This window comes from Schistocerca cancellata, chromosome 8 (genome assembly GCF_023864275.1).
Source record: "Schistocerca cancellata isolate TAMUIC-IGC-003103 chromosome 8, iqSchCanc2.1, whole genome shotgun sequence".
Lineage (NCBI taxonomy): Eukaryota > Metazoa > Arthropoda > Insecta > Orthoptera > Acrididae > Schistocerca > Schistocerca cancellata.
Window position 1 is genome coordinate 293,648,876 of NC_064633.1, and position 14,439 is coordinate 293,663,314.

Sequence of the window (14,439 nt, forward strand, 5' to 3'; positions counted from 1 at the left end):
ATAAGGACTGAAATTCTTTCAGTGGAGGCACAATAACCACCTACAATGGACATCCACAATTTCTAGGTTCATAGATATTGGGGAGCACGTACAGGTGAATGTGTAGGGTGACTCAGGGATGAGAAGAGAAATGGATTCGAGTGAGAGGCTTTAAGCAGGGATTGGACTTCTGTGATGGGATAATTCTGGCAGAGTTTATAGGTGGAGCAGTCAGACAATTTTCAGAGGCCTCTACCAGGCAGTCACTGCAATTTATACCAACAGTGATGAGTCCATTGTCTGGAGGTAGGATGATTATGGCAGCATGTGTTTTTGAGGCTGTGTATGGCTGACCTTTCTTCTGCTGAAAGATTGTTGTTCTTAGGAAGGGTCCTGAGGAAAGATGGTGAGGCCAAACTGGAGGTAAGGAGTTTGTGGAAGGTGACCAGGGGGTGGTTAGGTGGGAGGGGGGAGGATCACTATTGAATGATGGCACGAACACTTAAAAGTAGGGTTTAATGTTGTCATTAGGGTGGTTTTGGCTGGAGGTATTGGTGGCAAATAAGTGATTCCATTGCAGGTATGGGGAGAAGGACAGTAGGCATTTGACAAATCCAACATGGTTAAATTTGGGTGCAGGGGTGAAGGTCAAAGTGAAAGAGAATGTATAACAAGTTTTCTCCTGTCACCATGATGTCATAGGCATGGTCACGGCTGCTCTTCCTCTATGGCTCACACCATATCTCCAAGGCAGAGCCGTTGATACAGAATAAACTGACTGAACAGCAAGTACTGCGAACGTAGTATAATGTTTATCATCTTTCTGGCTTGCAGATGCACTACGTCCATTTGTTTAATGATACATGTTGTTGTTGTGGTCTTCAGTCCTGAGACTGGTTTGATGCAGCTCTCCATGCTACTCTATCCTGTGCAAGCTTCTTCATCTCCCAGTACCTAGTGCAACCTACATCGTTCTGAATCTGTTTAGTGTATTCATCTCGGTCTCCCTCTACGATTTTTACCCTCCACGCTGCCCTCCAATACTAAATTGGTGATCCCTTGATGCCTCAGAACATGCCCTTCTTCTAGTCAAGTTGAGCCACAAACTTCTCTTCTCCCCAATCCTATTCAATACCTCCTCATTAGTTATGTGATCTACGCATCTAATCTTCAGCATTCTTCTGTAGCACCACATTTCGAAAGCTTCTATTCTCTTCTTGTCCAAACTAGTTATCGTCCATGTTTCACTTCCATACATGGCTACGCTCCATACAAATACTTTCAGAAACGATTTCCTGACACTTAAATCTATACTCGATGTTAACAAATTTCTCTTCTTCAGAGACGCTTTCCTTGCCATTGCCACTCTACATCTTATATCCTCTCTACTTCAACCATCATCAGTTATTTTGCTCCCCAAATAGCAAAACTCCTTTACTACTAGAAGTGTCTCATTCCCTAATCTAATTCCCTCAGCGTCACCCGACTTAATACGACTACATTCCATTATCCTTGTTTTGCTTTTGTTGATGTTCATCTTATATTCTCCTTTCAAGACACTATCCATTCTGTTCAACTGCTCTTCTAAGTCCTTTGCAGTCTCTGACAGAATTACAATTCATGATACATATGCATAAATGAAACATACAGCCAAAGAATAGATGACCTAATTCATTATGAAAATAAACTTTTTCTAGTGGTGATCATTATTCATAGATCAGAAAAATGCTTGTGCAAAACTCACATTACATTACTAAAAGCCCCCTCCCCACACACAAATGAGTATCATTACTCCTCTTACATTTTTAAATAACTAAAGACAGCTGAGTAATTGTTCATGAAGGTCACATCTCCATCTCCCCTTCTCCATATCCCTCTCCTTCTCCCTCTTCTTCAGTCTGAGGAGTGTTCCCCCCCCCCCCCCCCCCCCCCCCTCCAACTGCCCAAGTTAGTATATTCTGTGCATGGCTCTTCATCTCTGCAGAAGCACTAAAACCTACATGCACTTGAACCTGCTAACTGATATCAAGTTTCTGTCTCACTTTAAAATTTTTAGTCCCCACACTTCCCTCTATTACCAAATTGATATCCCTTAATGCCTTAGAATGTGTCCTAGGAACAGATCCCTTCTTTTAGTCAGGTCATGCCAAAAATTACTTTTCTTTCAATTTCACTTCCATTACCCAAACTACCCACTTAATATTCAGCATTCTCCTATAACATCAGTTTTCAAAAGCTTCTGTTCTCTTCTTATTCTGAATTGCTTCTCATCTGCACTTCAATTCTGTGCAAACGAAGCTACCCTCCAAACAGTTTCAAACAACACTTCTAACATTTACATTTATACTAGATGTTAACATAGTCCTCTTTTTTTCAGCATTGTCTTTCTTGCTATTGCCAGTCTGGATTTTATACCATCTACTTCGGTAGTCACCAGTTATTTTGCTGCCCAAAAAGCAAATCTCCTCGACTGGTTTTAGTGTCATTTTCTGATCTAATTCCCCAGCACCACCCGATTTAATTCAGCAATGCTCTGTCCTTGTTTTATTTTTACTCATATTTGTCTTATAATCTCTTCAAGGCATTATCCATTCCATTCACCTGATGTTCCTAGTCCTTTGCCATATCTGACAATTACAGTGCCATCAGTAAAACTTCAAAATTTTTGTTCCTTCTCTCTCAACTATATTTCCTTTCTAAATGTCTCCTTTATCTTCTTTGCTCAGTGTACAAATTGAATAAAATGTGGACAGCTATTGGCTTGTCTCAACTACAACCTCCAAATGGTAATAACCTTTTGCACCCTGTATAGCAGCGGTGTCCCATCTGGACGCCACATGCAGCCAAAAGCAAGTGTCAGTGGAGCCCAAGAAGTGAACATTTATCACAAAATGGAAAAAAATTAAAAATTAATTAATTCCATAAATGTGAAGTTATTGTAAATTGAATATTTTCAATTCGAAACTCACTCACTCACATTCTTTGCTCAGTAGTTTATTTTGTTGGTGTTATGTATATTATGTGCAGCCCATAAATACTTTTCTTCCACAGAGGCCCAGGTAAGCTAAGAGGTTTGTCGCCCCTGCTGTACGGTAGCCTTACTATATTATTTTAAAAAAGTATTTCAGTCAACGTTTCCAATTCTACCACTTTTCCATTCATCTGTAAATAATTTGTGTTCATGTTTTGCAAGAGTGACTTAATACATTAACTATAATGTACATGGACAGATAAGTCTACTCACCAAGCAGTGGCAAGGGAACACTCACACGAAAAGATTTATCTTTTCCCTCTGCATCACCCCTTCTTTTCCTTCCCCTTAAACTCTTCTGCCAGAAGGAGCCACTGGCTCAAAAAGCTTGTGAAAGATAAATCTTTTTATTTTTTATTTATTTACTATTGTGAGAGTGTTCCCCTGCCACTTCTTGGTAAGAAGATTTTTTTATCTGCTCATTTACTTTATATCATCAATAACTGTTTATTTTTATTATTACATTAAGTGTTTTGCAATATTCACACCTGTCGGCACTTGCCTTCTTCAAATTGGGTTTATTACATTTTGCTTAAAAAATGAGAGTATCCACATCTCATATCACGTATCATATATCATATGCCGAAGTAGAATAATTTTGTAATAGTATGTTCTCCGAAGGATCTCTACTATTCTGAAGGAATGCCTTGTTTTGATGCATCTCTCAGTGCTCTGTCAAATTCTTTCTGCAATAACCTACGTCTTCTCTCGTTTTCATCTACTTCCTCTTCACTTTCTGTAATATTAATATTACGATACTGCAATGCCCGTGTTATTCTGCAACGACACAGCCTTTACAAAACACATCAAATGAATTTGCAATTGCGGTTAAGGACTACCATCAGATGTAGAATGGAATGCCAAGGAAAATTTGAGCTGGACTGGGACTCGAACCTGGATTTGCCACCTGATGGTAGTCAATCACAAATGCAAATTGATTTGATATATTAATATTACCTTCAAGTCCATTTCAATTATATGGCTCATCTACATATTCCTTTGTGAGGTAATGGGCGAGTCATGGCGCCCTGAATATATTCTAAGTTCAGACTTGGCGTGGCCGAGCTGAGGCCTCTTAGCGGGTCGCGGCCTGGTAGAAACCACGTGGTGCCAAACAGCTTAGCAACTGCGTGATGCTGCACAACAGCCGGACCTTATGGCTGGGAATTCCTTGGTGATGCTGTGTTGATGAAAGAGACTTGTACGCCGGGAGTGCCAAAGATGGCAGACATTTCACAGTTCGTAGAGAAATCATAGTAGTCAAATGAATAATGATATCTCGAAAATTATTATGCATTATTTGCATGATGATTCTGATGGTGTAATCAGATTTTCAATATCTTTAAACTAATAAAGTTTCGTATCTGACTAAATTATACAAGTAACACCCAGCACCGAATTTCCGTAATCTAAATGGTTCATCCGATTTCGTCGATCGGTGTGTCTTTAGAAAGCTATTAGTGTAAACCTAAATTGCTACGAATCACAGTCATGTAACTTCAATAGTAGATAAGTTATTGGAGGCCAAAGTGGCTGATTACTACTAATCGCGTCAGGCCATAAGTAATCCACAGTGACACGAAAAAACGGTAGCAGCATGCTTATAAATATATTTATTCGTCTATGTCTGTTTATATCTGATACATATTATTCATGAAGAAATTGGGTAAATATTTACTGTGTTTTAGAAAGCACAGAGACAGTAGGCTACTGGCCTACCTTTCGTTCTGTTCCTTTGATATATGTTTATTTAATTTGTTTATGTATCTAATAATGTGTGTTAGAGCATGATTCTCGTCCAGCCGTAGGAATATTTATTTAATTTCAAGTTATTTAAATGTAAATCCAGTATTTCGAATGTGTTTCATTATGTTTGTGTGGGCGTGTTGACTTGAAGACATGGCACGAGCGCTCTAGCCAATCACAGGCTTATGAATGAGGAGACTGGATGGAAGTGGGAGAAGAGTTCTGGGCAGGACGTCACAGGACACGAGGAGTACTGGACGTGACAGTGTGACGGACGCATATTCGCGGGAAAGACTTTGAGTGGAGCAGTTTGGCATGGTCGCGAGAGATAGAAATACTTCGGAGTGCCAACTAGTGAGATTTCCGTAGCTTCTACACTGAAGACTTAGTATGCATTTAGAAGTGAATATCTCGTGAGCTATGTTGTTGTTCATAACTAATTATGTGCAGTAGGAATCGATTGTTCCCCTGTTATTCAACTTATATCTTATTTAATTGCTGGACGATCGACACCAACAATTGTTTTGCAGAAATATACCACAGTCTCAAAAGTACTACTTCTATCGTACTCATCATTTAAAAGTTAAGATAGTACCTGCAATTTTAATTTTAAAAACCAACAGCCTCAGTTGCAAAGTTTACCTAGATTTACCTAGGTTTCAGTTGGGATAACCCAACCTTCTTCAGAATAAAAGTAACTACCGTTTGTCTATACTGGACATTAAAATTAATATTTATACAGTTGCTGACAGGACTGCGAAATGTTGAAAATATTTAAGTGCTGCAGATTTTGTTTAATTGCAATCTTTCATTTATAAATTTCTACATTACATTCGCAATTGCTGAGTGATATGAACCTTTGACCATCCGACTCTTGTGTATATTCATATTGTATATTATAGACGTAGCAGTATTTGGCTTGTAATGCAGTAACTATATATGCCAGCCCCTAGAGAATGAAATCAGCCAAAACCAGAGGGTATGTAGTTGAGGACCACACCCACACCATTCCTTTTTATTTTTATTTTTATTGGAAAGTCCGCACCTGCCACCTTTCAGCCTTTTCAGAATAGTGGTTAGCCATTTCAGCTCTTAGAACTCATACGTAAGCTTTCGTTTTCTTCAAAGCCCTTTGTAGTTATCCTATAGGCAGCATCTATCTTTCTCACTGTTATGCACGTATTCCCTTTCCCCTGCCTCATTTGATGCATTTTTATTTTTCTTCTTTCATCAGTTGACTTTAATATCTCCTGTATTCGCCAAGGTTTCTATAAGCCCTGTCTTTCTACCTATTTTATGCTCTGCTGCCTTCACTGTATCACCTCTCAAAGCAACTGATTCATCTTCTGTATTCCTTTCCCCCACTTCAGTCAAACATTGCCTAATGCTTCCTCTAAAACTTTCAGCCTCTGGTTCATTCAACTTACTGAGGTCCCATTTCCTTTTAGTCTTACCTTTCTGCAGTCCATATAAATTATAATCAGAGTCCACATCTGCTTCTGGAAATGGTTTGTAGTTTAAAAATTGATTTCTAAATCTGTGTCTTAGCATTATGTAATTTATGTGAAACCTCTCCGTTTCTCAAGGTCTCTTCCATGTATAAAACCTTTTGTGATTCTTAACCCTTTCACTACTACAGATATGCTCTTTGCATTCCATGCCAAAGTGGCTTTTGTTACAGCTATGCTACTTGCCAAATGCTAGTGCCTGTGCTGGGACAGTGTTCTAGTCCATATGAAATTCTTATTTGATTTTCAAAAACAATTATGTGAAAAAATTGGGCTTTTAGACATCTTACATTCTGATACCTTCAATCAATAAAGAACTGAATTTCTTCTCTTTATATGCCACATTACCTGTGTTGCATCAAATTAATTAAAACACAGCATGAAATTTTAAAGAATTTGCAGTGGTAAAAACGCACTGCATGAACTTCGTTTATATTTGATTTTAGATCATACATTGTAGTGAATGTAATGTAGATAAGATATTGACATTTTATTTAAAATTGAGGGAAGAAGAATATCTCATTTTATTCTCGAGTTATTGGGTTTTATATTTGATGGATGGTCATGCATGATGCACCCGTTTACATCCTTTCACATTGTGAATCTTGTGTCATAACAATTGCTGTATCTCAAACAATTCAAAATATCGAGGTTTTTTGTAAATGGCAGCATGCACATGGCACATTATATGATAAATACCCTGAACTCTTATTTACCAAGATATGGATGTAAGTCATCTGCACCAGTGAGAGGTAGGCAGCTCAGGATGCTTTTATACATCCATAGCACTGTCGAAAATCCAAGCAGCACGCAAACTCATGTCAACTACACATGGGGAAAGGCATAATAGGACATGTATACAAGCCTACATCAGCAAAAGTGTTACAGTGTAACAATGATCAAAAATTGTTCTCTGAGCAAGATTCCGTAAGCCTGCTTCCCTTTTCATTCCTTTCCCTCAGTCCATGTTGTCCTACAAAGTTCCCTACTCTCACTTCCTACCATCAAATTCCAGTCTCCCCATTACAGTTTTTTGTATCTTAACTACCTCAAAAAGTTATTTTCCCTCATCATATCATCATATGTTCTTTCAATCTCTTCATCTGCACATCTAGTACACATATACACTTTGTGACATAGTAGGTGGATTCTTCCCATCTGCTACGTTTTTTGTACTCTTCTAAATAATCAAATTTTTGTGCTAAATTCTATGTTATTTTCAATCATTTACCTACTAGCATGTAATACCTATACGAAAATCTCAGTATCCTATTTAAATGTAACTCCAGTTAAATTTATTATTTAGATTGTCACTGAAGTGTTCTGATTGCATTTGTATAATTAGTTTTAATCAAGGCACTTAATTAAAAATTACAGTTAATTAAAGTTAGTACAATAGTTCACTACATGTAAAAACATATGGTTATCAGCATAATTCCACAAAGTGACCTATACCATTTGAAAGCTGCACATTCCCACTTGCCAGTAATGTATTTTAAATAGCCAAAGACTAATTATCTTCCACAATAATTAATAGAAGTTCAGAAGCAGTCCCAATTTTCATAGCAGATTTTGTAATAACCATTGGCTGATTCCAGACTTTGACAACATAACCTTGTTACTATAATTTTTCTGTAGAAAATGATATACAGCATTGATTGATTGACTCACTAATTAATAATTTCATGTATTTCTCTGTAATCTGCAATATGGCAGGACTGGTGGTCACAGGTTTGTTTTAAACTATACCGAGAAAGAATGAAATTTTCATTCTGCAACGGAGTGTGCACTGATATGAAACTTCCTGGCAGATTAAAACTGTGTGCCTGACCGAGACTCTAACTCGGGAGTTCGAGTCTCGGTCGGGCGCACTGTTTTAATCTGCCAGGAAGTTTTATACCGAGAAAGTCTACTGACCAAGTTTCAAGAATCGGCTTTAAATGATGACACTAGGAATACTACATTCCCAAACATACCACAACACTCCCATAAGGAGTGGGGACAAGATTAGATTAATTACAGCATGCACTGAGGCATTTAAACAATCATTCTTCATGCACTTGATACACGAGTCGAACGGGAAGAACCATAATATCTGGAACAATGGGATGTATTCTCTGTCCTGCATTTCACAGTAGTTTACAGAGGTTACCTGTAGATTTAGTTTCATATAAACAAGGAAATTCACACTGTGTACAGATAACAGTTCCATGTAATTTCTAAACTTCTGACTAGCAACATTTTCTATATGCCAAAACCACATTAGTTATTGTAGTTCATCAAAAACAGTAAAATCCAATCTATCAAAATTTTGAGGCATAACACGGTTTCCAAAGTAACAGTTTATCCCTATGTGAATATTTATAACACGTTCTCAATCATGAAATAGTCTGCAGTTTGAAAGAGCAAAAGTAACATACTTTGGATGTGCTCTCTGTGTAGACACTCACAGGCTAGTCTCCACACACTATAAGAGAAATACATGCACTGACAACCACGAAACTGAAGAATAAGTTTTGTAACTTTCAAGTTATCTCTGTAGCCTACATTAGTGGACATTTTAATTGAACAGCAATGTGGTCACCAAACACTCTGGACTATCATCATCATCATTGGGTTGAGCTATTGTTGGACTGTGTTATGGACTGATTTAAATGAATTAACTGTCATTGTCTTTAACAGGAACTATGATAAGTGAAAACTGGGTCAGTTTCGAATAAATATGGACTGTTCATATTGTGCCACAATTGAATACTTCATCAATGAACTGTGACTTGGGCAATGTGGGAGCTTACTGAATACCCGTGCTAATGACTTATCATATTTAATATATAAGCTTTATGAGGACTACAGGTGTGTTAATGAAACCTGAATGTTTGTATCACATACATTTTTACGTGAGCACCATTCCACACTACTGCACACTTTCAGCTTCAAGGTGATCCAGATCTTTGTTACCAAGGAGAGACTACAAAACTCAAGACAGTTTCTTTAAAACTTCTACTACTGTGGTGGGTGTTGAATTTGTCTGACTTGGTAAAACATAGGCAAAAGCAATGAAAAACTTTGTGACATAATTTCTCTTTTTTTATCAAATAATGTTTCTACCCACAGTTCTTAGTTACAAAAGTCCACAAAAACACACTCATTCAAAAGTCAATTTTCTTCCATTACTGTACAATATTTACATATTTATCTTCATCAAAATAAAATCTCCATGTTTGAAAGACTGAATTGCAACTGTCAGTGGCACAAAATATCTACATCCATTTAAGGTCCTCACAATAAATTAAAACCTGTCAATCAAAAGTCATAAAAAATTCTTCACAACAAACATCCTTTCATACTGATGGGTCTTCCACTTACTCTGAACATAACCATACATAACCTCCCACTGTGACATCACACCTGGCAAGCACAAGTATTTGACACAATCTCCTAACTTACTGTTATTACTTGTATCAGTAAATAAAAAAAGTTCAGTCATTTCCTCCAGTATTGAGCAAACTTATGGAATTGTTCAACTAGAGCAGCCATTACTGCAGTAACCGACAAGTCCAGCAAATTCTGCATGTAGTGTACTGCCTCTTCATCTCCAAGATCAAGACGTAGTTTGTCTTGAACCTTCTTCACTGCTTTATCAGGTTCTAGAGCAATGTCTGGTACACTTGCATCCACCATCAGAGAAAACAGATTCAGCATTAAGTTTGCATGCCTGAAATAAAAGAGAAACAGATTATTAAATTGTCAGAATATTTTTTTGTCATCAGGACATTTGAAGATATAATGTGTACTATTAGCTGTGCAAAACATTTTGGCATCTGTGGAGATTTGCTGTGTGTACTGCTGTTACACAAAACAACACTGCAGCATGTCCACTTAAAAGAAGGAAATAAGTTAATTACACAAGAACAGAACTACACAATTTAATTGTGAAAAATGTAACAAATAAGGCTGTGTGTAAACTGCAAAGATTCAATTTGTTTTTAATTTCACTACCATTTTCAATCTTCTTACATTACTGAGTGTGCTACTGTTTCTTGCCAGTGGTGAGAGTTAAGTAGTCAACAAATATTGCACAAAAGATTGATATTAACACAAAGAATAAACAATTTGCATATCCTTTTCAAATATCACTTATCTACAGAGGGTAAAGGGCAGTTAATATTGTTTGGATATTAACAACTTAAGATGTAGGAACCGGTATAACATACATTTAAAACAAAAATGCCTGTCTTGGCATTACTAATGCTTTAGACCACAATAATTCTTTTCTGTGTAATATATTTACCTTCTCAAAATAATTAATTAATCAACACTTTGCAGTTTAAATTTTTTGTCAAAAATTGATTGTTTTCATTGTTATATTTACCTTCTCAGATGGAGGAAAGCTGTATAGCACTGTTTCCTGAATTCCTGATAATGTTCTGAATTGATACCACCCATAGCTTCAACCATTTCTTTGCTCAGCTTCATTGGTGGAGGTAGTGGCTTTGGATCACGACCCAGAATGTACCCAAAGTCAATATGGAACAGTTTTCCACTGGTTGTTAGTAAGAGATTATCAAGATGGCGATCACCGACACCAAGCAAGTATGTGATAACACAATATCCAGCTGAAATTAAAAATTTTCCATTGACATTTGTTTAAAAAATTACACTACTGAACAATCTAATGTACTGACAACTCTGTGTATAGAAAATGATTTAGATACCCCTGTATTAAGAATGGATGCAAATTTAGTAAATTGCTGTTTACAGATATGTGAAGCATGCAATAACATCCCCTGAGAAAGCACGATAAGCAGTAAAATATCATTATGCTCATCCATGTGTATATTAATTGGGAAATCAGCAGATGCTTGTTAAGATCATGTTTCACTGTGGAGTTTTGAAGATTACATGGAGTTTGAGGCACCTAGTCACTATGAGTAAAAAAAGAAAGTGCTCTATTATCTGCTCAAGTAGTCTGAGAAATGTGTGAGCGCTGAACACAATTTTCATAATTCAAGGCATGGATGCAATAACCAGGTACATCATGTTTACATAATTTCGATTGTAACAAAAATTGGAAGAAAAATTAACTGGTATCATCTTTTAACAATCTTTATTTAGGTCTTCAGCAAAGTGTAATAGGTTATTACATGTACAAACAGAGATTTAGTATAATATTTACTGAATTGGGAAAAAAACTGACTTTTCTCTCTTGCAACAAATAACTTTGTTTTATGAATATGATGTCAAATCAACAAATAAGCAACTAAAGAAACAACAACTATCAGAACTTAAAATAAAATAAAATTTGTAAAATGACTCATTCTACATAATGACGATTTATCGTGCAAAATGATCCACGGAACATGAAAGTAAGTAACAAACAGTTCTGCCATAAATCAACTATAGTAAAATTTTAAGCCTGACAGTGGCACAAACTTCTGGGCAAACATCATTATATCTTTATATTTTTCAGATTTAAATGGCAAAGACTCCATAAAGTGTTTCCTCAGGGAAATGCATGAGTTGTTGTCTTTCAAAGATGATTTGAAGACTGTTATAGCAGATTGCTGCATAGATCACGGAAACATGTAACAGAAAACAGCATTAAACTAGCTTTCAAGCACTAGCTTTTTTCTAGCAGTAGTACACATATTCACACACACAACCACACAGACACCCAAACACACTCTCCCATAGCCATAGACATTTTTGTTTTCAACATATCAGCTTTAGTTATCGACAGAGTGTGTCGCCAATGGCTTCAATTCACTGCATTTGTGGGACATTGGTGACATGAGGATTCATTTCTATCCTGATTGCATAACGAGTTGAGCAGGAGGAGTTGCAAATGATAACTGAATGTCAGACACTTTACAATGGTTTGATTTTTATTACTGCTGTGAGAATGGTTATTCTGAACAATCTGAAGAGACTGTTGTACATACTGTACTGCAAGGTAACCATTTCCTCGAGTACTCTCATCTCACCAAATTAAGCCAAAATGGCAACCATGTTTTCCGATACTGAAATAATGACTGAATTTTAACAGAAAACCAGTTCCCCAAGTTGACAAAAGAAAACAAGAGGTCCTTCATTCAGTAAAAATGAAGCTGGAGAGTATGAGATTCATCAGGAACAATAAGACAAAAATAGTCACTGTATTTCATGACGTACAGTTGGCAGTCTGAATTTCCAGTACTGGACGTGTGTCAATTTTTCCACTTTCACTGTCACAAAATATGTATTAGTTTTATAACAGCATTTAGACCATTCAACTTTTTAAAATCTTCTTCTTTTCTTTTTTAGCAAGATATGCTCATTATAAAGACAAAAATTTCATTTCTACCATTTAACAGCCCAGTCTTTTCCAGAATTCACTAGTATCCAACAATTCTTCTGTACGAAAGCAAGCTTAACCAATACCTTAGCATCTATTATTTACACACACACACACACACACACACACACACACACACACACACACACACACACACAGAGACAAATAGATAGATAGATAGATAGATAGAGATTGATTTTTAAGTTTACCCAAATTAATGGATTGAAGGTTGTGGTTTTAACAACTTTATTACTAAATTATTTTAATATTATACAGCTACAAGTGATTTCTGCAATGCTTCTCAATTGCCTAGTGTGTATGGGAACTGGATACACATGCACAACTACTTTGCCCCTTCTTTCTACCATCACTTCCTCTGCCCTCTCTCTGTCCATGTGCCTCCCGTGTGTGAGTGTATACCTGTCCTTTTTTCCCCTTAAGGTAAGTCTTTCCGCTCCCAGGATTGGAATGACTCCTTACCCTCTCCCTTAAAACCCACATCCTTTCACCAACAATTAAAGGGAACAGCCATGGGTGCCAGGATGGACCCAACATATGCCAACCTATTCATGGGTCACTTAGAGGAAGCCTTCTTGGTTACCCAGGTCTGTCAACCCAAAGTTTGGTACAGATTTATTGATGACATTTTCATGATCTGGACTCACAGTGAAGAAGAACTCCAGAATTTCCTCTCCAACCTCAACTCCTTTGGTTCCATCAGATTCACCTGGTCCTACTCCAAATCCCATGCCACTTTCCTTGACATTTACCTCCACCTATCCAATGGCCAGCTTCACACATCCATCCACGTCAAACCCACCAACAAGCAACAGTACCTCCATTATGACAGCTGCCACCCATTCCACATCAAACGGTCCCTTCCCTACAGCCTAGGTCTTCGTGGCAAACTAATCTGCTCCAGTCCGGAATCCCTGAACCATTACACCAACAACCTGAAAACAGCTTTCGCATCCCGCAACTACCCTCCCGACCTGGTACAGAAGCAAATAACCAGAGCCACTTCCTCATCTCCTCAAACCCACGACCTCCCACAGAAGAACCCCAAAAGTGCCCCACTTGTGACAGGATACTTTCCGGGACTGGATCAGACTCTGAATGTGGCTCTCCAGCAGGGATACGACTTCCTCAAATCCTGCCCTGAAAAGAGATCCATCCTTCATGAAATCCTCCCCACTCCACCAAGAGTGTCTTTCCGCCGTCCACCTTACCTTCGTAACCTCTTAGTTCATCCCTATGAAATCCCCAAACCACCTTCCCTACCCTCTGGCTCCTACCCTTGTAACCGCCCCCGGTGTAAAACCTGTCCCATGCACCCTCCCACCACCACCTACTCCAGTCCTGTAACCCGGGAGGTGTACACGATCAAAGGCAGAGCCACGTGTAAAAGCACCCACGTTATTTACCAACTGACCTGCCTACACTGTGAAGCTTTCTATGTGGGAATGACCAGCAACAAACTGTCCATTCGCATGAATGGACACAGGCAGACAGTGTTTCTACATCTACATCCATACTCCGCAAGCCACCTGATGGTGTGTGGCGGAGGGTACCTTGAGTACCTCTATCGGTTCTCCCTTCTACTCCAGTCTCTTATTGTTCGTGGAAAGAAGGATTGTCGGTATGCCTCTGTGTGGGCTCTAATCTCTCTGATTTTATTTTCATGGTCTCTTCGCGAGATATACGTAGGAGGGAGCAATATACTGTTTGACTCTTCGGTGAAGGTATGTTCTCGAAACTTTGACAAAAGCCCGTACCGAGCTACTGAGCATCTCTCCTGCAGAGTCTTCCACTGGAGTTTATCTATCATCTCCATAACGCTT

At 37.9% G+C, this 14,439-nt stretch overlaps 1 protein-coding gene across 2 annotated transcripts in view; it reads right to left on the minus strand.

The window, feature by feature from the left end:
- Positions 1-8,143: 8,143 nt before the first annotated feature.
- Positions 8,144-14,439, minus strand: part of LOC126094803 (phosphatidylinositol 3-kinase catalytic subunit type 3) — a 100,214-nt gene continuing 93,918 nt past the window's right edge. For both annotated transcript variants that reach the window (XM_049909372.1, XM_049909371.1), the window contains exons 16-17: positions 10,637-10,880; positions 8,144-9,979 (exon numbers count right to left, since the gene is read on the minus strand). In XM_049909372.1, the coding sequence (XP_049765329.1) occupies positions 9,748-9,979; positions 10,637-10,880 (476 nt within the window). In that variant the 3' untranslated portion in view covers positions 8,144-9,747. The remainder of the gene's footprint in view (positions 9,980-10,636; positions 10,881-14,439) is intronic.